Here is a 27151-nt window from a genome sequence, read left to right as displayed (position 1 = left end):
CTCAGTCCCCAAAGGTAGACCCTCCGGTGTCCAGAATCTCAGCCCGCACAGTCGTGGCTGTGGCTGATGGCACTTCTCTTAAGGATCCCACTGACCGCCAGGTTGACCTTTTGGCCAAGTCTGTATATGAGGCGGCTGGAGCCTCGTTCTCTCCGTCTTTTGCGGCAGTGTGGGCTCTCAAGGCAGTCTCTGCCTCTCTGGAGGAGATGCATTCCCTCACCAGGGACTCTATGCCTGAGCTGGAGACCTTAACTTCTCGAGCTTCGGCTTTTGCATCCTACGCCATGTCTGCCATCCTGGAGGCTTCTCACCGCACGGCGGTGGCCTCCGCTAACTCCCTCGCGATCCGCAGGATCTTGTGGCTTCGAGAGTGGAAAGCAGACGCTTCCTCAAAAAAGTACCTTGCGAGTCTCCCCTTTGCTGGGTCCAGGCTGTTTGGGGAACAGCTGGATGACATAATCAAGGAGGCTACTGGCGGGAAGAGTACTTCCTTGCCTCAAACTAAGGCCAGGAAACCTGTCCAGGGCAGGATCCAATCGAGGTTTCGTTCCTTTCGTTCCTCTAACTGGTCATCCTCGAAGCCCTCGGCCGCGTCCACTACCGCAGCCAAGGATCGTAAACCAAACTGGCGCGCAAAGCCGCGTCCTCAAAAGACCGGAGGAGCCGCTGCCACTAAGGCGGCCTCCTCTTGACTACCTGGCTGCGCCAGCAACGTCCTTGGTCGGTGGCAGGCTCTCCCACTTTGGAGACGTGTGGTTCCAACACGTCACCGATCAGTGGGTGCGGGATATTATCTCCCACGGCTACAGGATAGAATTTTCTTCCAGCCCGCCAAACAGATTTTTTCTTTCCACACCCCCCTGCTCCAAGGCCGCCGCCTTCTCTCAGGCCGTGGCCTCCCTGCAGGCCAACGGGGTAATTGTTCCGGTTCCCGCCCGGGAACGGTTCAGCGGTTTCTACTCAAACCTCTTTCTAGTCCCCAAGAAGGACGGTTCCTCCCGTCCCATCCTGGACCTCAAGCTTCTCAACAAGCATGTTCAGGTGCGGCACTTTCGCATGGAATCTCTGAGATCGGTCATTGCCTCAATGACCCAAGGAGATTTTCTGACATCCATCGACATCAGAGATGCCTATCTGCATGTGCCTATTGCGGTCTCACACCAGCGTTGGCTACGCTTTGCAATCGGAGAGGAACATTTCCAATTCGTGGCTCTTCCCTTTGGCTTAGCCACGGCCCCTCGGGTGTTCACCAAGGTCATGGCAGCAGTGGTTGCTGTCCTGCACCTCCAGGGATTGGCAGTGATTCCTTACCTGGACGACCTTCTAGTCAAGGCCTCATCCAGTGTCTCTCTCACTGTCGCCACGCTAGTTCAGTTCGGGTGGCTTGTCAACCTGCCCAAGTCCACTCTGACCCCGACCCATGTACTTTTGTACCTAGGGATGCAGTTCGAGACTCTACCGGCACTTGTCAAGTTGCCCTTAGTCAAACAGCAGTCCCTTCGTCTGGCGGTGCACTCTCTGCTGAGGCACCGCCGTCATTCCATCAGACACCTCATGCTGGTGCTGGGTCAGATGGTGGCGTCAATGGAAGCGGTTCCCTTTGCCCAGTTCCATCTGCGTCCCTTGCAGCTGGACATTCTCCGCTGTTGGGACAAGCGGATCTCTTCCTTGGACAGGCTGGTGGCTCTGTCATCTCAGACCAGGAACTCCCTTCAGTGGTGGCTTCAGCCCCTCTCCCTGTCACAGGGACGCTCCTTCCTGACTCCGTCCTGGGTGATACTCACCACGGATGCCAGCCTCTCCGGTTGGGGAGCGGTGTTTCTTCATCACCGAGCACAGGGCACTTGGACTCCGTCCGAATCAGCCCTCCCGATCAATGTGCTGGAGATCAGAGCTGTGTTTCTAGCTCTCCTAGACTTTCACCACCTGTTGGCGGGCAAGCACATTCGGGTTCAGTCGGACAACGCGACAGCGGTTGCCTACATCCATCACCAGGGCGGGACTCACAGCCGTCTGGCGATGTTGGAGGTTCAACGAATCCTCCAGTGGACGGAGGACTTCAAGTCCACCATATCTGCAGTCCACATCCCAGGCGTGGAAAACTGGGAGGCCGATTATCTCAGCCATCAAACCGTGGACGGCGGCGAGTGGGCCCTGCATCCGTCAGTGTTCAGATCGATCTGCCGCAAGTGGGGCACTCCGGAAGTGGATCTGATGGCATCCCGGCGCAACAACAAGGTTCCGGTTTACGTGGCTCGCTCCCACGATCCTCAGGCCTTCGCAGCAGACGCACTGGTTCAAGATTGGTCTCAGTTCCGTCTGGCCTATGTGTTTCCCCCTCTAGCGCTCTTGCCCAGGGTTCTGCGCAAGATCGGTACGGAGGGCCGTCGAGTCATACTCATTGCTCCGGATTGGCCCAGGCGAGCTTGGTACCCAGACCTGCTCCGTCTGTCCGTAGAGGTGCCGTGGCATCTCCCGGACCGCCCAGACCTTCTCTCTCAAGGTCCGTTCTTCCGCCAGAATTCTGCGGCTCTCAGATTGACGGCGTGGCTCTTGAGTCCTGGATCCTGACGGCTTCAGGCATTCCCCCTGAGGTCATCTCCACCATGACTCAGGCTCGGAAGTCTTCCTCGGCCAAGATTTACCACAGGACTTGGAGAATTTTCCTGTCCTGGTGTCGCTCTTCCGGCCGTGCCCCTTGGCCGTTCTCCTTGCCGACCATCCTGTCTTTTCTACAGTCAGGCCTACAGTTAGGTCTGTCCCTCAATTCCCTCAAGGGACAGGTGTCGGCTTTGTCGGTATTGTTCCAGCGGCGTATCGCCCGACTGGCTCAGGTGCGCACCTTCATGCAGGGCGCATCTCACATTATCCCTCCTTACCGGCGGCCCTTGGATCCCTGGGACCTTAATCTGGTCCTCACGGCCTTACAGAAACCGCCTTTTGAGCCTCTCAGGGAGGTTCCCTTGTCTAGACTTTCACAGAGAGTTGTCTTTCTAGTAGCCATAACTTCTCTCAGGAGAGTTTCTGATTTGGCTGCGCTTTCTTTGGAATCCCCCTTTTTGGTGTTTCACCAAGACAAGGTGGTTCTTCGTCCGACTCCGGACTTTCTCCCTAAGGTGGTGTCTTCCTTCCACCTTAACCAGGACATTTCATTGCCCTCTCTTTGTCCGGCCCCTGTGCATCGCTTTGAGAAGGTGTTGCACACCTTGGATTTGGTGCGGGCGCTCCGAATCTATGTGTCACACACCGCCGTTTTTCGGCGGTGCACCTCACTTTTTGTGCTAACCACGGGTCAGCGCAAGGGTCTCTCTGCTTCTAAACCGACCCTAGCTCGTTGGATTAGGTCGGCTATCGCCGATGCCTACCAGTGTTCTCAGGTGCCTCCCCCGCCGGGGATTAAGGCGCACTCGACCAGAGCTCTCGGTGCCTCCTGGGCTTTCAGGCACCAGGCTACGGCTCAGCAGGTGTGTCAGGCTGCCACTTGGTCCAGTCTGCACACTTTTTCGAAGCACTACCAAGTGCATGCTCATGCTTCGGCAGATGCGAGCTTGGGCAGACGCATCCTTCAGGCGGCTGTCGCCCATTTGTGAAGTTAGGTTTTGCCTACTTCTCAGTTTGGTTTATTTCCCACCCATGGACTGCTTTGGAACGTCCCATGGTTTGGGTCTCCCATGGAAGGAACGATAAAGAAAAAGAGAATTTTGTTTACTTACCGTAAATTCTTTTTCTTGTAGTTCCGACATGGGAGACCCAGCACCCTCCCTGTTGCCTGTTGGCAGTTTCTTGTTCCGTGTGTTTCACCGGCTGTTGTTAGTAGATAGAGTTCTGGTTTTGCCGAGTTTTACTCTATCTCTACTTATGGGTGGATGTCCTCCTTCAGCTTTTGTACTGAACTGGATAGATTGTCATCCAGGGAGTGTATATAGCCCGGAGGGAGGAGCTACACGTTTGAGTGTAGTACTTTGTGTGTCCTCCGGAGGCGCTAGCTATACACCCATGGTTTGGGTCTCCCATGTCGGAACTACAAGAAAAAGAATTTACGGTAAGTAAACAAAATTCTTTTTTATTTATTTTTTTTCTCATGCCACCCTTGGCCCATCAAAGTTATTTTTTAAAGTAGTTTAAAGGGAAATTGTCACCAGGTTTCCCCCATATAATGTAGGGCCACCACCTGTAGGCCCTTATATACAACATTCTAGAATGCTTTATATATGTCCCCAAGCTGATCTACATAATGTAAAAAAGGAGTTTTATACTTTCCTATGGGGTTGTCCGGTCCGATGAGTGTTGCTGGTATTGATCTGGCTGGCGCCTTTTTCTTCAAGTGGATGACGCATCCCACATCATCTATAGTCTTCACCCAATCGCGCTCCTGTGCAGGTGCACTTCTCTGCCAAGCCAAGGGTAAAGAAAAGTATTGTAATTTGAATGCAAGGGGAAAGTCAAGAGCGCATGTGCACTACAGTAATTACAGAGAGAAGTGCGTGTGAAGGTGCACAATGGGAGACACTGTGTGGATGTGTCATCTACACAACACAGGAAGGAGGACAGCAATCACAAGAAGAGAGGAGGCCAGCATCAAAACCAGAGATGCCAGACAGTCCCTGAGGTGAGTACAATAAAAGGTCGTCGTTTACATTCTGCAGATCGATTCTAGAATGCTTTATTTAAGGGCTTACTCGTGGTGGTCCTACTTTATATGGAGAAAAACTGGTGACAGGTTCCCTTTTTAAAATTAATAATTTAAGAAATAATGTAAACCATGCAAAATTAGTAGATGCCTATAAAATACTTATGGAAAATGTGATACGGTAGTTAGCATAATCTATGCCAGTTTGAAAGGGAATACTATTTCCAAATGGGCTTCTGTCTAAAACAGGGCTTCGGAGTCGGAGCTCATTTTGGTGGAGTCGGTATAAAATGCACCGACTCCGACTCCTAAAATATATAATAAATTGGGGACAGTAGTGCAATGCAGAGTGTGATGAAAATTTTTTCATAGGAATTTGGGAAACTTAACTTTCAACAAAAACATACTAAATAATAACATTTAGTATATTGCTTATATTTAAGTGAAAAATGTATTGTAGTACAATGTGAAGATCAGACATGTAATCATTTTTAAAATACATTTTTCACTTAACTGTAAGCAATATATGTGGGAGTCGGAGTCGTGGAGTCTGAGTCGGTGCAAGGGAAATTGAGGAGTCTGAGTCGAAGGTTTGGCTTACCGACTCCACAGCCCTGGTCTTAAAGGAGAGCCACAACCTGTATGTCCTTGTGATCTTAAAGGGCAGAGGTTATAAAATATATAACTATAGTGCATGGCCATGCCTGCATCAGTGGAGAGGATTAGCTCTAGTTTGCTGCATCAGTGAAGGAGATTAGCGTTAGTTTGCTGCATTATTGGAGGGGTTTCGCTCTAGTTGGCTGGATCGGTGTAGGATGTGCTCTAGTTTGCTGCTTCGGGGGAGGGGATTACCACTAGTTTGCTGCATCAGTGCAGGGATTTCTATCTAGTTTGCTGCATTGGTGGAGGGGATTACCTCTGGATTGCTGCATTGGTGGAGGGGATTACCTCTGGGTTGCTGCATTGGCGGAGGGGATTACCTCTGGGTTGCTGCATTGGCGGAGGGGATTGGCCCTGGGTTGCTGCATTGGCGGAGGGGATTGGCCCTGGGTTGCTGCATCGGCAGAGGGGATTGGCCCTAGTTTGCTGCATCGGCGGAGGGGATTGGCCCTAGTTTGCTGCATCGGCGGAGAGGATTGGCCCTAGTTTGCTGGATTGGCCCTAGTTTGCTGCTTCGGCGGAGGGGATTGGCCCTAGTTTGCTGCTTCGGCGGAGGGGATTGGCCCTAGTTTGCTGCTTCGGTGGAGGGGATTGGCCCTAGTTTGCTGCATTGGTGGAGGGGATTACCTCTGGGTTGCTGTATTGGTGGAGGGGATTACCTCTGGGTTGCGGTATCGGCGGAGGGGATTGGCCCTAGTTTGCTACTTCGGCGGAGGGGATTGGCCCTAGTTTGCTGCATCGGCGGAGGGGATTGGCCCTAGTTTGCTGCATCGGCGGAGGGGATAAGCTCATTAACCCTCATACATATTCCCTGCTTCTCCCACCTACCGTGAGTTCTGGTGTCTGTGATTGGTTGCATTTAGTCAGCGCCCTCACCGTGTGTCACAGCGTCTGTAATTGCTTGGAATCATGCATGTTGTCTGCATCCCTATAGTGGTGTAAAAATAAATAAATTAAAAAGTTGACTTTGTGTCCCCATATATTGTGATACCCAGCGCAGATAAAGCAGACTGCTGTAGGCTGGGTAATATAAGGGGTTAATGACAGCTTACAGCAGCCACTAAGCCCTACATTAGTAAAGGGTAGGGGTCTGTGAGACACCACCCCCCCATTACAAATCCTGTAAGTGAAAAGAAATAAACACAAATACTGAAAAATCCTTTATTTTAAATAAAATACAAAAAACCCTTTCTACAATTTTACAATTATTAACTCCTCGCCACCAAACGCCCTGGTCCGACGTAATCCAGACTAGGTCCCACAAAGAATCCCAGTTTTGCTACATTCTGAAGTTGCAGCACGTGGGCACATTAGAAAACATCATGACCGCCCGCTGCTGCTTCAGGCAGACATTGACTGAGCTGCAGCTGTGAGCGGTGATGTCAGAGTATACCTGTGGTCAGAGCTGGAGGTTACCATGGTACCCCACATGTGACTGCAGGTAAAGTCACCTCAGGTTAACTCATTGAGTTTAATGAGACATGCATCTCTTTGCAGAAAACCCCTTTTTTGCCAAGAGATGCAGGTTTAGTGCTGGAATGTATACACCAAATTCCTACACCAAACTGCATATTCTGTGTTTAAAAAAAAAACAACAAACCCAAATCGCATTTTGATGCATATTTTTTGCCAAGTGATGCAGTATTGGTGCAGGAATTTGGTGTATAAATTCCAGCACCAAATCTGCATGTCTTGGCAGACAACCCCTCTGTTTTCTGACAGGAGATGCAGGTATTATTGAGCTCAATGAGTTCACCTGAGGTGACTTTACCTTTGTCCACAGGTGGGGTACCGTGGGAACATCCAGCTGTGATTGCAGGTAAACTCAGTGATGTCACAGCTGCAGCTCAGCCAGGGTCTGTCTGAAGCCACAGCTGGCGGTTATGTTTTCTAGTGTACCCGCGCACTGCGACTTTTAGTATGTAGCGGGGCCGGGATCGTCATCGGGCCTCATGTGGATTACGTCGGACCTGGGTGTTTTGGGGGTTAATAAATTGGAGCAAGAGGGTGGGTTTTTTGGGATTTATTTTAAATAATGCTTTTTTCGGTAATTGTGTTTATTTCCTTTCCAGGATTAGTATTGGGTGGGGTTCTCTCTTACTAATCTAGGGCTTAGTGGCAGCTGTGAGCTGTCATTAACCCCTTATACTACCGTGATTGCCATCGCACCAGGGCACTCGAGATGAGCTGGACAAAGTGACAGAATTGTTGCATCTTTTGAATGCGACAATTCTGGGCGGTTGCAGGATGCTATTTTTAGCCTGGGGGGCCCAATAACCATTGGCCTCCCCAGCCTGAGAATACGAACCCCCAGCTGTCTGCTTTATCATGGCTGTGTATCAAAATTAGGGAGGGAGCAGTCTGCTTTATCGGAGCTGGGTATCGCAATATATGGGGACCCTACACCATTTTCTTTTTATGTATTTTTGCACTACGCAGTCAGCATGTGTGCTTCCAACCAATGACAGAAGCTATCACACAGGGTGGAGACTGCAACCAATCACAGACGCCGGGACTGATGGTGGGCAGGGGAAGCAGTGAATATGTATTAGAGTTAGTGAACAGAAACAGTGTTGCATCCACACAGGAGACTCGGTAAGTATAATTCTTCTGCTTTGCAGCCCCTCCCCCCCCCCCCCCCCCCCCCCCAGCCCTTTCTACAACCATTTTACAGCACAACGTTCGGGTCCCCATAGACTAATATGGAGATCGCCAATGTTTGGCTTAAAGTCCAGTCCCAAAGCAGAATTTTTTTATTTTTTGTTTTTTACTAGTTGCGCCGAACCTGAACATCTGCGGGGTTTACCCATCTCTAAACATAACTTCCAAAATCGCAACATAAATGTCTATGTGCTGTATACACAGTAATCTACAGTAGAGCAGATAGTGGATAGACTTTCTCTTCTTGTCTAGAACTCATCACATGGAGCAGGAAATAACTGGTCTCCATTGTTTTCTTTGGCAGCAGCGCTTCTCGTATTACGGAATCACCATCAAATAGATAATAAAGATTAGAGAGATGCATAACTTCATATTTTATGTGCTTCGAGACGATGCTAATAAGCAGCCAACCCCTTTATTATCTGACATGGAAATATATGCAGAAGATAATTGCTGCGAGAAGGCCTCACACACATGCAGTTGTGGACTAACTGAAAACAAAGCCATCATCTACCAGAGAATAATAGCTGCACTGTGTGGGTTCAAGCTGTTCAGGAACCGTGTGCTAACAAAGCCATTTATAATTGTAGGAAACGTATACAGTGCACTGAAGGGAGCTGTTTGAGCAGAACAATCTGAACGTTACATTTTCTTGGAGGTCACGCATCATTTTTCTGCAGACAATAATTTGTACTTGAGGTCAGACGCTGCAGATGGCCGTAGACAGATGGATCCGATTAATGACAATCTCCTATGAAAATGATTATATCTATGGGGCTATAACAATCCAAAGTGTGTTGTACTTCATTGAGGCAGGCATATTGCCTTAAATCCTGCCAGTAAAGCTGGAATATTGGTATATAAGAAAAGAAAACCTAAACAGGTACCTTATATTATGTTGTGTACATTTTTACCACTCTGTGTTTTCATGATAATGCCTTTGTGATCGCTTAACCATGTCAGCAGATTTCCTTATGATGACAAGAAAACAAAGTTAATTGTGATGTGTTGATTTCAGCATCCTGGCGGCGAAGAGGTTCTCCGGGAACAGGCTGGAGGGGATGCAACAGAGACATTCGAAGACATTGGACACTCTACAGATGCCAGAAACATGTCAAAAGATTTTATAATAGGAGAACTTCATCCAGTGAGTGACCTTTATGTTTAATGTTGGCTTTATGTGCAGCACCATATCATTAAGACAGAAAGCAGTGAGATTTCCACATCTGATATATCATGTTCCTCATGGAGCGAATGTACCCTATTCCAAGGATACACGTGGGTCTAGAGAGATGGTCTACTACATACTCTGCAATATTCACAGAAAGCTTAAAATAAAGTAAAGCAGTTGTCGGCATGAGCCTGAAAATTACATATGTTTATACCTATACGAGTAGTTGTATTATGCCATCCCTCTGCTCTGTTTGTGCATATATTTGTGTTTCTTCAGATATTTTGTCATACCATGCCTGATGAAGGGACCTGAGATGTCTCGAAAGCTTGCTTTGTAACATCACTTTATTTTAGTTAGCCATTAAAAGGTATCACAAGATTATAATTTTGTTCCTCTCACTGAGCACATTCAATAATACCTATACGACATGATGGCCTGCTAGCTAATTTCCCCAGTGCTTGGCTCCCTTTTTTTTAGCTTTGCTCCATTAATGCAGAGTTGAAATGTGTGACTACAGCTTATCTAGAGTTCCTATAGAGTCTGTGGTAGTCTGAGACACGCCTTCTGTCTCCTTATTGGTTCAGGCTGTAGCTCTCTCCTCCTAACCTCTTGACATTGGCTCCCTTGTATAGCTTCACAGGCTCAGTATATCACTGGAAGAAAACAATGATTTTCAGATAATTGCTGCACTTTTAATGAGGGGAATGAATTTTAGTAAGGCAAAGCCTCATGAGTGACTTTCATGACCATTAAATGGTATTAGCCTACAAACTATGTAGGCACAGTATTTTACAGCTACAGGTTCATACACTTGTTAGACAAAGTGGCATAAAACTGCTTTGTGTCATTTTGCTAATAAACGTGATTGAAGAATACATTGAATACATAGTAACATGTATCGCCTCCCCCATACGCTGGAACGCTCTACTCCAGCATATCAGACTCTCAGCTACCGTTCAAAGTGTCAAAAAGAACCTGAAGACTCACCACTTCCGAGAGGCCTACAACCTACAATAGCCCTCAGTCCAGTACACCACTGCGCAACCAGCTCTGTCCTCACCTACTGTACCCTCACCCATCCCCTGTAGACTGGTTCCGCGGGGCGCACAATCTGTCCCTTTAATTCTGACCCGTTCAGTATGTGACTGTGGCACAGAGTGTCAACCAATCCCTAAGATCTGGATCCATCTTCAAAACCTCCTGCTCTCGAAACCTCTTCACATCTTTTTAGAATGCGACCAAAGAGCATTATCATTTTCTATTTTTGAAGTATAAATATATTTTTCCCTAGTATTCAGCAGAGCATGAATATACAGTATATATTTTAATATGAAAGTAATTTTTTTTTTTTTTTTTTTTCACCCACAGGATGATCGATCCAAGATCCAGAAACCAACGGTGAGTGTTGCGTCTGATGTTGATACTGGATCTGATAATACATTGTGTCATTGTACAGAGAAGGCTAGAGTATTTGCTACTTTTCCATCATGGTTTGGCCCTCTCCATTATGTGTGTAGTAGTCTGCTCCACATTGCATACAATATCTATTCCTAACTGGATGTGATTTAGACCATTACACTGGTAATGAAGGGGTGCTAATATTTCTTTGTCGCTCCATTGGGAGACCCAGACAATTGGGTGTATAGCTTCTGCCTCCGGAGGCCACACAAAGTATTACACTTAAAAGTGTAAAGCCCCTCCCCTTCTGCCTATACACCCCCCGTGCATCACGGGCTCCTCAGTTTTTATGCTTTGTGCGAAGGAGGCTGACATCCACGCATAGCTCCACATCTTAGTCAGCAGCAGCTGCTGACTATGTCGGATGGAAGAAAAGAGGGCCCATATAGGGCCCCCAGCATGCTCCCTTCTCACCCCACTCTGGTCGGCGGTGCTGTTAAGGTTGAGGTACCCATTGCGGGTACATAGGCAGGAGCCACATGCTGTTTTCCTTCCCCATCCCTTAATGGGCTCTGGGTGAAGTCGGATCCTAATCGGTCTCCAGGCACTGAGGCCGTGCTCCCTCCGCAGCCCCTGGGGAATCTGCTGGACAGGAGCCGAGTATCGTCAGGGACAAGGCCCTGCTACTGTGAGGTACTCTGTGTCCCCGTGGGGACCGCGCATGGAGCGCTGGTACCATATACACTGCAGCACTGCTGGGTGTGTTAGTGCGCCGGGGACTACCGCGCCGGCCGCGCTTATATGCGGGCCGCGCTTATAACTTTAGTCCCCGGCTTTTGCGGCCTAGTAGCGCATATTCCCGCCCCCAGGCCTGTCAGTCAGGGGCAGGGCGGGACGCTGCACAGAACGTCAGCGCTGAGGGCTGGGGCATACTCTGTATCCTCCTCCCCCCTCATTCAGCTCAGTGGGGCTCCAGATTCCCGCACTTTCTAGGGCACGCCCTCGGCCCCCTCCTCCCCACAGAACGCCGGCAGCCATTCCTGTCAGCTCTTCTGACGCTGGAGAGGCGAGAAAGCTCTGGGAGGCCCAGGCAGGGATGCTGGTGATCACACAACCGCTTTGAGCGGTCGGTAAGCAGCACCTGAGGTGCTGGCCCCACTGAGTGCCGGAGTGTACATATATATATATATGCTTATATGCTATACATCTACACTGTACGGTCGCACTGTTGATTTTTGGCTATATACCTTCCTGGATTGTACTCAGAGGAGACAACAGCATGTCGTCCGCAAATAGCAAGGGTGCCAAAGCACAGGCTTACTTTGCAACCTGTACCTCATGTGCGGCTATACTACCGGCAGGTTCCACTGACCCTCATTGTGTGCAATGCTCGGCCCCTGTGGCACTTACTCAGCCGGAGCCTCTGCTACTGGTGGCCCAGGTGGAACCACCTGCTACCACTGTCCAGGTGACAGGGACGGAGTTTGCAGTATTTGCTGACAAACTGTCTGAGACTATGGATAAATGGTCTGCTAGGATACTAGAAGCCTTACAGTCCAGACCGGTAACTCAGGCCCCGGGCACTGTTCAATCATTGACCCCAGGCCCCCCTCATTTGGAGCTGCAAAGTGCTCCTGGGGTGAACCATGGGTCCCAGGGTGAGGTCTCTGACATGGACCGCAGTCCCAGGCCGCCTAAGCGGGTTCGCTGGGAAATTCCCTCGACTTCATCACATTGTTCAGGGTCTCAGCAGGAGGACTCTCTGGATGATGATGCGGATCAGGATTCTGACCCTGAGACCGCGCTCAACCTGGATACACCTGATGGTGACGCCATAGTGAATGACCTTATAGCAACCATCAATCAGGTGTTGGATATTTCTCCACCAGCTCCTACAATTGAGGAGTCAGCTTCTCAGCAGGAGAAATTCCGTTTCAGGTCTCCCAAGCGTCCATTGAGTATGTTTCTGGATCACTCTGACTTCAGAGATGCAGTCCAGAAACACCGAGCTTGTCCAGATAAGCGTTTTTCCAAGCGCCTTAAGGATACACGTTATCCCTTCCCCCCTGACGTTGTCAAGGGCTGGGCTCAGTGTCCTAAGGTGGATCCTCCTGTCTCCAGACTGGCGGCTAGATCCATAGTTGCAGTGGAAGATGGGGCTTCACTCAAAGATGCCACTGACAGACAGATGGAACTATGGTTGAAATCCATCTATGAAGCTATCGGCGCGTCTTTTGCTCCAGCATTCGCAGCCGTATGGGCACTCCAAGCTATCTCAGCTTGTCATGCGCAGATTAATGCAGTCACACGTACATCTGCTCCGCAAGTGGTGTCCTTAACCTCTCAGGCGTCGGCGTTTGCGTCCTACGCCATTAATGCTGTCCTGGACTCTACGAGCCGTACGGCGGTAGCATCCGCCAATTCGGTGGCAGTCCGCAGGGCCATGTGGTTACGTGAATGGAAGGCAGACTCCGCTTCCAAAAAGTTCTTAACCGGTTTGCCATTTTCTGGCGACCGCCTGTTTGGTGAACGATTGGACGAAATCATTAAACAATCCAAGGGAAAGGACTCATCCTTACCCCAGTCCAAACCAAACAGACCTCAACCACGGAAGGTACAATCGAGGTTTCGGTCCTTTCGGCCCGCGGGAAGGTCTCAGTTCTCCTCGTCCAAAAGGCCTCAAAAGGATCAGAGGAACTCCGATTCATGGCGGTCTAAGTCACGTCCTAAAAAGACCGCCGGAGGAACCGCTCCCAAAGCGGCCTCCTCATGACTTTCGGCCTCCTCACACCGCATCCTCGGTCGGTGGCAGGCTTTCCCGCTTTTGCGACACCTGGCTGCCACAGGTAAAAGACCGATGGGTGAGAGACATTCTATCCCACGGTTACAGGATAGTGTTCAGCTCTCGTCCTCCGACTCGATTTTTCAGAACATCTCCGCCCCCCCGAGAGAGCCGATGCTCTTCTTCAGGCGGTGTGCACTCTGAAGGCGGAAGGAGTGGTGATCCCTGTTCCTCTTCAGCAACAGGGTCACGGTTTTTACTCCAATTTGTTTGTGGTACCGAAAAAGGACGGATCCTTCCGTCCTGTTCTGGACCTAAAACTGCTCAACAAACACGTAAAAACCAGGCGGTTCCGGATGGAATCGCTCCGCTCCGTCATCGCCTCAATGTCCCAAGGAGACTTCCTGGCATCAATCGACATCAAAGATGCTTATCTCCACGTACCGATTGCACCAGAGCATCAGCGCTTCCTGCGTTTTGCCATAGGGGACGAACACCTTCAGTTCGTGGCACTGCCTTTCGGCCTGGCGACAGCACCACGGGTCTTCACCAAGGTCATGGCAGCAGTGGTAGCAGTCCTACACTCTCAGGGACACTCGGTGATTCCTTACTTAGACGATCTGCTGGTCAAGGCACCCTCTCAAGTGGCATGCCAACGCAGCCTGGACGTTGCTCTGGAGACTCTCAAGAGTTTCGGGTGGATCATCAATTTTCCAAAGTCAAATCTGACACCGGCCCAATCACTGACATATCTTGGCATGGGGTTTCATACTCTCTCAGCGATAGTGAAGCTTCCGCTGGACAAACAGCGTTCACTACAGACAGGGGTGCAATCTCTCCTTGAAGGCCAGTCACACCCCCTGAGGCGCCTCATGCACTTCCTAGGGAAGATGGTAGCAGCAATGGAGGCAGTTCCTTTTGCGCAGTTTTATCTGCGTCCACTTCAATGGGACATTCTCCGCAAATGGGACAGGAAGTCGACGTCCCTCGACAGGAACGTCTCCCTTTCACGGGCAGCCAAGGCTTCCCTTCAGTGGTGGCTTCTCCCCACTTCTCTGTCGAAGGGGAAATCCTTCCTTCCCCCATCATGGGCTGTGGTCACGACGGACGCGAGCCTGTCAGGGTGGGGAGCGGTCTTTCTCCACCACAGGGCTCAGGGAACCTGGACTCCGACAGAGTCTTCCCTTCAGATCAATGTTCTGGAGATAAGGGCAGTGTATCTTGCCCTAAAGGCGTTCCAGCCGTGGCTGGAAGGCAAGCAGATCCGAATTCAGTCGGACAACTCCACAGCGGTGGCATACATCAACCACCAAGGGGGAACACGCAGTCGGCAAGCCTTCCAGGAAGTCCGGCGGATTCTGATGTGGGTGGAAGCCACGGCCTCCACCATATCCGCAGTTCACATCCCGGGCGTAGAAAACTGGGAAGCAGACTTTCTCAGTCGCCAGGGCATGGACGCAGGGGAATGGTCCCTTCACCCGGACGTGTTTCAGGAGATCTGTTGCCGCTGGGGGATGCCGGACGTCGACCTAATGGCGTCCCGGCACAACAACAAGGTCCCAACATTCATGGCACGGTCTCAAGATCACAGAGCTCTGGCGGCAGACGCCTTAGTTCAGGATTGGTCGCAGTTTCAACTCCCTTATGTGTTTCCTCCTCTGGCACTGTTGCCCAGAGTGTTACGCAAGATCAGGTCCGACTGCCGCCGCGCCATCCTCGTCGCGCCAGACTGGCCGAGGAGGTCGTGGTACCCGGATCTGTGGCATCTCACGGTGGGCCAACCGTGGGCACTACCAGACCGACCAGACTTGCTGTCTCAAGGGCCGTTTTTCCATCTGAATTCTGCTGCCCTCAACCTGACTGTGTGGCCATTGAGTCCTGGATCCTAGCGTCTTCAGGGTTATCTCAAGAGGTCATTGCCACTATGAGACAGGCTAGGAAACCAACGTCCGCCAAGATCTACCACAGGACGTGGAGGATCTTCTTATCCTGGTGCTCTGATCAGGGTGTTTCTCCCTGGCCATTTGCCTTGCCCACTTTTCTTTCCTTCCTTCAATCCGGATTGGAAAAAGGGTTGTCGCTCGGCTCTCTTAAGGGACAAGTCTCAGCGCTCTGTGTTTGTTTTTTCAGAAGCGCCTAGCCAGACTTCCACAGGTGCGCACGTTCCTGCAGGGGGTTTGTCACATAGTCCCTCCTTACAAGCGGCCGTTAGAACCCTGGGATCTGAACAGGGTGCTGATGGCTCTTCAGAAGCCACCTTTCGAGCCAATGAGGGATATTTCTCTCTCACGCCTTTCGCAGAAAGTGGTCTTCCTAGTAGCAGTCACATCACTTCGGAGAGTGTCGGAGCTAGCGGCGCTGTCATGCAAAGCCCCTTTCCTGGTGTTTCACCAGGACAAGGTGGTTCTGCGTCCGGTACCGGAATTTCTCCCTAAGGTGGTATCCCCCTTTCATCTCAATCAGGATATCTCCTTACCCTCTTTTTGTCCTCATCCAGTTCATCAGTGTGAAAAGGATTTGCACTCGTTAGATCTGGTGGGAGCACTCAGACTCTACATTTCTCGTACGGCGCCCCTGCGCCGCTCGGATGCACTCTTTGTCCTTGTCGCTGGCCAGCGGAAAGGGTCACAAGCTTCAAAATCAACCCTGGCTCGGTGGATCAAGGAACCAATTCTTGAAGCTTACCGATCTTCTGGGCTTCCGGTTCCCTCAGGGCTGAAAGCCCATTCTACCAGAGCCGTGGGTGCGTCCTGGGCTTTGCGGCACCAGGCTACGGCTCAGCAGGTGTGTCAGGCGGCTACCTGGTCGAGCCTGCACACTTTCACGAAACACTATCAGGTGCATACCTATGCTTCGGCGGATGCCAGCCTAGGTAGGCAAGTCCTTCAGGCGGCGGTTGCCCACCTGTAGGAAAGGGCCGTTTTACGGCTCTATTACGAGATATTATTTTACCCACCCAGGGACTGCTTTTGGACGTCCCAATTGTCTGGGTCTCCCAATGGAGCGACAAAGAAGAAGGGAATTTTGTTTACTTACCGTAAATTCCTTTTCTTCTAGCTCCAATTGGGAGACCCAGCACCCGCCCCTGTTCCCTTCGGGCTGTTGTTCTTTGTGTACACATGTTGTTCATGTTGAATGGTTTCAGTTCTCCGAAATTCCTTCGGATTGAATTTACTTTAAACCAATTTATAACTTTTCCTCCTTGCTTTTGCACCAAAACTGAGGAGCCCGTGATGCACGGGGGGTGTATAGGCAGAAGGGGAGGGGCTTTACACTTTTAAGTGTAATACTTTGTGTGGCCTCCGGAGGCAGAAGCTATACACCCAATTGTCTGGGTCTCCCAATTGGAGCTAGAAGAAAAGGAATTTACGGTAAGTAAACAAAATTCCCTTCTTTGGCCATAGACCTAAATCCGGCTAATTTTGTATGTTGATGGTCCCTTTGGTCATCACATCACTTTATTGTGCTGTGATCTTTAGGACCTCCACAATTTTGAGAATAAATGGGCCTCAGAACTAATATTGTGCTGCATCCCTGACACTATATTTCTTGCTCAGTAGCGCTCCCACCACTTTCTGTGCAATTCCATTCACTACTGAGAATACTGCTTACCAAAACTAGAAAGTGTTTGTAACGCTAGACTAGCATTGGAATTGTGGTTTCTGTTTAAGGCTATGTGAACACGCTGCATTTCTTTGACGCTGCGTTTTTGTGCGATTTTGGCCGCAAAAAACGCACCTGCGGCAAAGACGCATCGGTAAAAACGCATGCGTTTTTACCGTGTTTTTGGTGCGTTTATGGCTGCGTTTTGCTGTGTTTTTGATATCTGGGTTTTTCCAATTCATTGCATGGGTGGAAAACACACAAAAACGCAGGAAAGAATTGACATGTCCACTTCTTCTTTTTTTTTTTTTTTTGTTTTTTTTTTTGTTTTTTTTTTTTTTCTTTTGTTTCTTAGCTCAAAAACGCAGCTTAAAAAAAAGAGTTGTGTGTGGAGTGGACAGCAAAAATTGAAAACTTACAGACTTTGCTGGGGAAGCAAAGTCATGCAGTTTTGAGGCCAAAAACGCAGCGAAAAACGCACTGTGTGCACATAGCCTAACAGGAACCATGAAATGTTACCAGATCTGTTACATGAAAAACATCAACATCACCCAACGTTGACTTATAATGGATGGGGAAGATAACGCTGCATGTCGCTCTATTCCTTCTATCATACATTACAGAATCTGTAAAAGAGGCTTTTAATGGTGCCTCTCCTTTAGGCCTTGTTCACACACTGCTTTTTTACCCGCGTTTTTTTTTGTTTTTTTGTTGGTTTTTTTTGCAGTTTTGCTGCAGAAATTTCTGCAAAAAATGGTTGTAACCTTTCTGCAGACATTCCCCAGCAAAACCTGTGGAAAACAAATAGCTGTGTGCACACTGCGTTTTTTTTTCTTAAGAACATTTCATTCTGCAGAATTTCTTGAGAAAAAGATTGAGCATGTCACTTCTTTTCTGCAGGTACCTGTGGTTTTTGACATAAAGGTAAAAAAAACCCCCGCAGGGACCAACCTGCGGAAAAAACTCGTAAAACCGCATTAGTTTTTGGGTGCGGTATTGGTGCGGTTTTTGACCGCAAGTGCGGTAATCTTTCATACGCAAGACATTTCTTGAGAAAAATTATTTTTCTAGTGTGAACAAAGCCTTAGATGTGAACAGAACCTAAGTCCATTTACATGGACAGACCGGCAGCACAATATGACTGGAGATCGGTAATCTATCCCCTGTCAGAGGCCAGTTAACAGTCTGTTTACATAGACCGACGTAAACATGGCCATAAAGCGAGCTATCTTAGTTTTTGGTTCTTCTTTTATTCTCACCGCTCTCCCTGGGTATGTTTTTTGTTTTTTTTTAATTTATAAATTTGCCCTACAGTTCCAGAGATGTTGTTTTTTGTGTATATTTGTATTTTATGTACAGTGCCATTTTTTTATGATCTTCACCAAGGGAGCATTGTTCATAGGTTAATAATGTAGAGCAGTCTAAAGTCAAGCCCACGTCGAATCCTATGAGCCACACCCCTTTGTAAACACCAGAAAAAATAGCACTACCTAAAAAGTCCCATATCTCTGGAACCGTATGGCGGATATGAAATAAAAACAAAAAGCAGATTAGTCAGGACAGCAGCGGGAATAAAATAAGAGCAAAAACTTTTTTTTCTCTAGATCTGATTTTATTAATACAGTGGTACCTGGCTTCGAGTAATCCACTTAACGAGAATTTCGCTTAACAAGCAAAGCTTTCTGTAAATTTGTAACTCTGTTTACGAGAAAGCTTTGCTGTACGAGCAAAATTCTCACCGCACACCCTTCCGGTTCCGTACATCCACCGCGCTCTGACCCACACTTGCAGTCCACACAAACGCACACATGTATGTACGCACAAACGCACACGCACGCACACACATACAGTATTATGCTCACCTTACCTTCCGCTCCATCGTCGGTCTCATGGTTCTTGTAGTTCCCGGGTACATTGCGACGTCCTCGCTGCAAACTAAAAGTACCATGAGGCCGGCGGTGGAACGGAAGGTAAGGTGAGCATATAATATGTGTACCTTCCGTTTCATCGCCAGCCTCCTGGGTCCTGTAGTTCGCCGCTCCGCTCCACTCCAAGCTGTGCATCGGCATCCATAGCGACGAAGCAGGAACTTCCTGTCACCGCTACTCAAAGGCAGCGCGCTGGCCAATCGGAGGCAAGCAGCTCTGCCTTTGACGTCAGCGCGCTGGGAGCGGAAGTTCCTCCCTCATCGTTATGGTAACCCGATACACAGCCCGGCCCCATACCAGAGAACAGCAAGTCCCAGGAGACCGGCGATGGAACGGAAGGTAAGGTGAGCATATAATATGTGCGTGTGCATACGTGTTTGTGTGCGTTTGTGCATGTGTGGAATGGCACAATAGGGGACCAGGATGGGACATTTGACAAGTTGTGAAACGAATTGTCTGCATTGCAATGATTTCCTAGGGGAAATCTTGCTTTGCTGCGTGAGTAACTTGGTTAACAAGCACAGTCCCAGAACGGATTGTTCTCGTTAAGCAAGGCTCCACTGTATAGGAATATATCCGGGCTAAGTGAAGAGACTGTTGTATGTTGAAACGCACATTTCTGGCAAGTGTTAATTATTGAATTTTTTTTTTTCTTTTAGGAAACGTTTATTACTACTTCTGACTCTGATTCAAGGTATTTCCTCTTTTGCCATAAACTTATTATTTATTTTGCATTGAGTCTTCAGGATGTATTTTGTGTATATCAGTGCCTGTTAGTTGCCTTCCCGCTGGTGGTTTACTTGCCTGAAGTTTACAATTCATCTTTGCTCTATGGAATCACTTTCTGGTGTCTTTATCCTTTTACTTTATTAATTAGATGACCATCTGAATGAGAAGTGCTGTAGTGTAAAGCAATAAAGTACCAGCAAATGTTCCTTGTTTTTACTAAGGTTATATAACATACAAGGGTAATCAGTTTATTCGCATTAGTACTTTAAGGTTTCCAAGGTCGTGTATACAACACAGCAAGGTAGTCCTTAATACTACAGGAACAAGATGAGATCTCGGAGTCAAGACCTCATTTTTGGCTCCAGTTTCAGCTCAATACTTTTGGCTGAGTTTCTTACTGTAACCTCCTCCTCCTGCGTTTGCTTTGCACATAGTGTAAACACTGAGCTCTGCCTTCCAGATAATTCTTTCTGCCTTCAGCTCTAAATGCAGAAGGGAGTGGATAAAATGGAGAGCGCTCCTAGTATTATGTACATGTAGAGGGTTAGGCAGAGAATAATTTGCCAAGAAGCTTCCACACATAGCTACAGATTATCACGTTAGAGATGGGGCTTTCAGTTCACAACTTCTCCTGTACAGGCAAGAAAAATGCAGCCAATATGTTATTGCCTGCAGTTTTTAATGTGGATTCCAATACCTAAAATGTTCTTTCTAAATATCTATAAGCACTCTTGTAATAATTTTTTTTTCTCGAGGCTCAAATGGGATGTCACAGGAGGCTGGGGCTGCACTCACTTTCTTGCAGCATCTATCACCTTTAATGGAACAGGATATCCTCAGGCAGTGGCGCTGCAGTTACTTACTACAGCATTTACAGCATTTCATCTCAGCCCTCTTAATTTGTCCTGGTTTCATGGGCTAATAGAAGCTCTGAGAGAGGTGAGCGCAGGGCCAGTTCTTTGCTTCTATCTCTGCTCTTCCTGTGAAACAAGACATCATCAAGGTATGATGGTACAGCTGCTATCACCACCCTCAAATGAATCGTCATCAGGGTGCAGTGATGGAAGCTGTGTGACACTAGCTCCTCTCCCTGATGACTAGTCATTTGAGGACAGTGATAGAAGCTATGGGGCTGTCCTGGTGTCACTCATACTGTATCTATCTGCACTCCCCTCCCCCCAGAAAACATCATGTTTTACAGTTACAATCTGTGACAGTGACAGAAGCAAAGAGTTCTGCGCCCACCTCTTCCACAGCTTTTATCAAAGCCATGGATCCAAGACCTCTTCAGAGGGTGCTCATGTAAGAAACTGCAGTAAGTAACTGCACCGCCTCCTGATAATGTCCTATTCCAGGAGGGTGAAAGACACTGCAGAGAATTGGAACACATTTAGGGATTATCAGGATAGGAAGAAATGTAGCAAATTTTATAATAAAGTTACTAACATGAGTGTTTAAGGGGAAAATAGACATTTAAAAGGACATTTTAGCGTAACTCTTTTTTTTTTTTTTTTCTGTGATTTGGAGGTATTATTGTATAGTAGTTATAGTAGTACAAGTTTGTTCAATTTTTCTTGTGTGGTGTTTTTTTTTTTTTTTTAATTGGGAAATAAAAATGTTGCTTGTGTAACACACCCAACCACCCACTTGCACATATCTCTCCCTCTAAATGAACGTTAAGGATTATTTTAAATGTGTACATGCATATGTGTGTATGTATGTACAGTATATGTGTATATATAATATACATACATACATACATATGCATGGATGTACACATTTAAAATAATCCTTAACGTTCATTTAGAAGGAGAGATATGTGCAAGTGGGTGTGTGTGTTACATCAGTATATATAATATATATTATATGTTAATACAATATACACATACTCATTTACAATGATCCTTAAAACACCACTCCAGCGTTTTTGGAGATTTTTATTTTTTTTTATTTCAGTGCGAGAATGGTGCTTTAAAAGTCCCCTGCTCCCTGTCTTATCCTCACCTGCCAACATCTTCGTTTTTCTGCATCGTTCCCGCCAGTCTCCAACGATTTTTGATCTGCCGACAGCTCCAGTGTTACATTGATTTGTGACCTAAGGCACAATCCATGAAACTCTGTAAACCTCGTTCTGGCTCTCACAGTTACATTAAGCGTTTGTGCCGTAACTTCTGACTTCCGGACAGTCAGAGGTCATGGGCGCAAGATGGCGCTGCAGGACCAGAGCGGAGCCGATAAAGGTCGGAGAGGGCAGCAGGGTAGGTATAATACCGGGATCATGTGGCTTATATTTCAAGTGCTGACAAAAAAAAAAACCCACTTGAGTTTACGCTTTAACATATTTGGGACAACATACACATTGCTTAACTAGTTAAGGAACCAATATTAGAAACAATAATAATAATAATTAATAATAATAAATCGTGCTTACATTAACCATGTACCTTTTTTTTTTTTTTTTTTTTTTTTTTACTTCTAGCTTGTGGAGTAACTGGATAATTCCAGCAATATCTGCTGTCATTGTTGCCTTAATGTATCGTTTCTATATGGCAGAAGAGTAAAACTCATCCACAGAATTTCCAGAACAGTTTCCGGTCCAGACCCTTAAGGCGAGCATCATTTTTTAGATGGCCCACCATGTTTCTGATCTGTGTTCGTATGAAGTCAGACTTCGAACCATTTTAAGAGCTTTTATATTTTAGTTTTTAAATGGATACCTCCAGTCTGGCCATGTACTGAAATGTGGATGGACTTGTGAATAATAATGGAAACTGTGAATTTGTGCATACAGATATGGTGTACACAATGGTTTCTTTCTGTCCCCCCCCCCCCTTAAAAAATTCATTGACATGATCTTCAAGAATCAGAAATATCTTTTAGTGGCGAATGATAAATTGGATGAAACTATTTTGCGTCTCATGGTTCATGTACTTATTAGAAAACATTAAATAAATATAAATCTGACGTCTCAGAAATTGTGGTAAACATAATAATGTGCATTAAATTCTATATGGTTTACAGAATGTTTCTGACAGCTACCCCTCCTTCTTTTTTTTTTTTTTTTTTTTGTGTGTTCAGTGGGGTATGATGCTTATCTAGTGACAACCTTGCTTCCTCTGGTCACCCACCATCTGAGTTGAGTACAAGTCACTTACAGGAGGTTGCTTGGTATTCCAATATATCAGACAATACATATGACAGTCAAGTTTAGCCCCATACGCAGGTGGCAGGGATCATGAGAAACCTAAGTATAGGGTTGGGGAACACAATTGTTCTTATTTGGGTAGACATTCCATAAAAGGGGGCATGTGCTATAAAGGCATTGTCCAGGACTACAACAGTGATTAGCTATTATCAAGATGTGATAAAGTCTGATTGCTCACCTAAAACTTAGCACCCAAACAGTTGTTTTCAGGTCCTGCAGCCCCCATATGTACACCGTCAGTTCTAGCAAATAGGATGGCGTAGCACTTGGATGCTGTCCTTTTGCTGTTAATAGGATGCCGTCACAATTGCAAGTCTAGAACGACCCTTTCTGCTGCTCTGTAGTCACTGGTTTGTAGTCCTGGACAACTGCTTTCAAATGATATTCAAATGCCATGACACCAATTACCAATACTGCTCTGCTCAGTGTTTCCATATGGTATCACCAATAAGAATTATGCCCTCTGTGAAATATGTCAGACCATTGTTCTTCATAGTGCCTTCTCTGTCATTGTGCGCTTTCACCATACCATGTATATTTGGGCTTATGTTGATATTTTCTGTGTCATTCTTAAATCCCAATGTTGTTGATTGTGTGAAGAATTGATGACCAGACCTGATGATGACCATGCTTGGTCTATATCCTAAATAAATGAAAAAGATAACTGTGTGAACTCTTTGTGATGCCTTTGATCACGTTTTAGGCCACAATGTCTATGATTGATGTTAGGCCACCCAGAACCAAAAAAGGAAGAAACAAAACGTTATGGATTGTAATTCAACTTTAAATTTCCAAATTTTTGATTTTTTTTTTTTTTTTTTTTTATGTCTGTAAAATGCTTACACCATGTAATTAGAGTAAGTAACCAGTGGTATTACCAATTGTGGATAATCTCATGTATTGCATTATATGGCATTACTTCATTTTGACACACTACATTCTTTACAGTTTGTGTCCACCCTTGAATGATTTATATACGCTCCACTTTGGTGATGTAGAAGGGCAAGCGTTAAATTCAGGACCTGTCTGCCTTCAGCCTCCTGCATATTGTTTGTATTCCTAGCCCAGTGATAGAAATGATATACTGTAAGCTAAGCTTCTGTAGTGATGACAGGAAGCCAAAATTATACTTTTTAGGGAATCTGTTGCCAGGTTTATGTTGGCCTATATGAGGGCAACATGAAGTAATGGTAGAATGTGATTCCATCAGTGTGTTTTTATCAATCAGCTTGGAGCAAATTTTCAAAAAAAATAGTTTTATTAGGGGCAACATGAGGATTCAAGGGACATGAGCTCAGGAGTCCTCTAAATGATGTGCAAACCCTAAGGAGTCCTCTGTGATTAGGTGGCTGGCTCGTCCGGCCCTACAACATTTGACTCAGAGCTTTATCCTTGTGCACTGTGATGGATGAGTTAGTTGGACCACCTCTTGGAAATACAAGGACTTCTGGCTAACACATTACTTGGCTCACATCTTATGTGGGTGTTTTTTTTTTTTTTGTTTTTTTTTTTATAAACCTCCTAATCGGGCTGGTTGTCACTGTTTTTGATATCCACAGATAGGGCAAAAAAACCTGGAATAGACTCCCTTTAACGCTACTCATGCAGAAGATTTGAAGATCTGCACTGGAAAAGAAGGACCAACTGCTTTAGATATATATTTTTTTCATTAATCAGCACAAATCTTTCAAGATATTTAGATATTGGTAAAATTGTATTCAAGGTTGGATATCTCCTGAAGCCTTGTGGATGCTATATACAAATAATCAAGACACATATAGCGATTATAACGTCTGGCAAAAAAAGCTTCAATGGAATTTTTTTCCATAAGGAATAATTTAACAGAATTCAGCTTAACTTCTATTTCAAGTTGTATTTCTGTTTTTGTAATTTTAACTTTTTAACTGTTGCCAAAATGTATTCATATCTTGTTCTTAAATATAACCTACATTTGCAAAGTGCAATAAACATTGTATACAAGTTATACCTTTTAAATAAGATAAGGCTAATTAAAAGGAAAATGGCAAGTATTTCAATCGGTATTAATAAATTGAAAACCTTTTTAAACTGGTGGTTTTTTTGCTTTCTTGGTGATCATTAAACTGTATTTTTATCATTGCTTTAAATGCAGAAAGTGGTAAGCTGTCAAAAATGCGAGGGATTCTCCTAGCAAAGATCCAGCTGGGGTAGGTCATGTTATAAACAATGCTCCATGGCTGTTTAGATGGGAGAATCAGTCTTCCAGAGTAACTACCTCTAGGAAAGCAGTATGAAGACACTGAACAGAAATAAGTTTTGAGACATGACTTGGGCTATCATCCAAACCAAAGATAGCCATGCATAGACTGTTTAAGAGTAATTGCTACTCATCAGTGGAAATCAGGGATACCAATACCAGCTGGATATCTAGAAGAAACAGCACTACCAAGGTCTGCATGAAAACCAAGTTAACTAGCCAGCCAGTAATAATGAGGAGAAATTACTCCGAAACATGTCTTGTTTTGTTGATATTCCTAGCAGTGATGAGCCTGCGTGTTCGCCACTGCTCATTACACGATCAAGCATCAGGATTCTCAGGCGCAACTCGAGTACCAAGTATACTGGAAGTGAATGGGAAATTCAAGCATTTTTAAATTCTATTGTACCAGAGCACCCCGATGTTCGATTGAGTAACGAGCAGTGGCACCATGCTTGCTCATCACTAAGCCCTAGTTATGATTAACCCTCAATGAGTTGGATTTACGAGAGAGCCTGCTACATATAGGTGGTAATACAGAGACTGTTTTCTACCTTCTCTAGATAAGCTAATAAATCTAATGATTCAAAATGAATAAAAAAAACAACTAAAAGTGTGAAAAAAATAGTTTTTTTTTTTTTTTTTTTTTTTTTTTTTTCTTTGTCGCTCCATTGGGAGACTCAGACAATTGGGTGTATAGCTTCTGCCTCCAGAGGCCACACAAAGTATTACACTGAAAAAGTGTAACCCCTCCCCTCTGCCTATACACCCTCCCGTGGATCACGGGCTCCTCAGTTTTATGCTTTGTGTGGAAGGAGGCACACATCCACTCATGCATTCCCATTTTAGTCAGCAGCAGCTGCTGATTTTATCGGTTGGAAGAAAAGAGGGCCCCCACAGGGCCCCCGGCATGCTCCCTTCTCACCCCACTACGTCGGCGGTGCTGTTAAGGTTGAGGTACCCATTGCGGGTACAGAGGCTGGAGCCACATGCTGTTTTCCTTCACCATCCCTTAGAGGCTCTGGGAGAAGTGGGATCCTGACCGGTCATCCATTTACTGGGACCGGGCTCCCTCCGCAGCCCCTGTGGGAATCTGCCGGACAGGAGTCTATGTATCCTCAGGGACAGGGCCCTGCATCTAAAGGTACTCTGTGTCCCCATGGGGACTGTGCATGGAGCGCTTGTTTCACAGACGCTGCACCAGCAGCTGCTGGTTTGTGAAGACCGGAACTTCCGCGCCGACCGAGCCTGTTTGTCGGCCGCGGTATTAAATTTAGTCCCCGGCTTCATTGCGGCCTAGTACCATAACTCCCGCCCCCGGGCCTGCCAGTCAGGGGTAAGGGCGGGACGGTCGACCTGACGTCGGCAGTGAGGGCTGGAGCATACTTTGTGTCCTCCCCCCCCCCCCCCTCACTGATCACTGTGGGCCCCAGATTCCCGCACTTTACTAGTCGCCGCCCACGGCTCCCTCCTCCCCTGAGAACTCCGGCAGCCATTTTTACACACGTTCTGCCGGTGGAGGATTTTCAGGAACGAGCTCTGCAGCTCTGGGAGACCTAAGGCAGGGAATCTGGTGGACACACACTCCGCTTTGATTAAGGAATAACGTTTGGAACTCCATTCTATGTCTGAACTGGGTGCAAAAAACCTAAAAAACATCACTATGGGGAAATAAGGTATGCACACCAGTGACTATGGAAGGGGAATACATGGAATAGCAGAAACTGCTGTGTGAATACTGACATGAAAAATTCAATAGCTATTTGTAAGAATGAAATGTGAAAAATGGAACCTGCATTACTGCCATGAATATATGAATAAAGAGAAATTTAGCTACTGAATTGATCAATGCAGAAGAGCCCCAACACTACGCCAAAGTATTTCTCTACGTTGGGGTCCCTAGCTTGTGTGTGTCCTCTCATGCAGTTAAAAAACTTACCGTGTATGGGACGCTGAGACCCAGGCTATATATGCGTATAATGTGGATTGGCAATAGGTGTGTATGGGGAGGGTTCACAAACGAAAAACTACTAACATTAAGGAATAACGTTTGGAACTCCATTCTATGTCTGAACTGGGTGCAAAAAACCTAAAAAACATCACTATGGGGAGATAAGGTATGCACACCAGTGACTATGGAAGGGG

At 46.7% G+C, this 27151-nt stretch overlaps 1 protein-coding gene across 1 annotated transcript in view; it reads left to right on the top strand.

Annotated features, from left to right (window-relative positions):
* The window catches only part of CYB5A (cytochrome b5 type A), a 45276-nt gene extending 20439 nt beyond the window's left edge, over window positions 1-24837 (top strand). Inside the window, exons 2-5 of the mRNA XM_075314620.1 lie at window positions 8970-9098; window positions 10494-10523; window positions 19496-19530; window positions 22045-24837. Of these exons, the coding sequence (XP_075170735.1) occupies window positions 8970-9098; window positions 10494-10523; window positions 19496-19530; window positions 22045-22126 (276 nt within the window). The 3' untranslated portion in view covers window positions 22127-24837. The remainder of the gene's footprint in view (window positions 1-8969; window positions 9099-10493; window positions 10524-19495; window positions 19531-22044) is intronic.
* Window positions 24838-27151: the final 2314 nt, after the last annotated feature.

The sequence above is a fragment of the Anomaloglossus baeobatrachus genome, chromosome 6 (assembly GCF_048569485.1).
Source record: "Anomaloglossus baeobatrachus isolate aAnoBae1 chromosome 6, aAnoBae1.hap1, whole genome shotgun sequence".
Taxonomy (NCBI): Eukaryota; Metazoa; Chordata; class Amphibia; order Anura; family Aromobatidae; genus Anomaloglossus; species Anomaloglossus baeobatrachus.
This window is presented reverse-complemented; position numbering and strand designations above follow the sequence as displayed.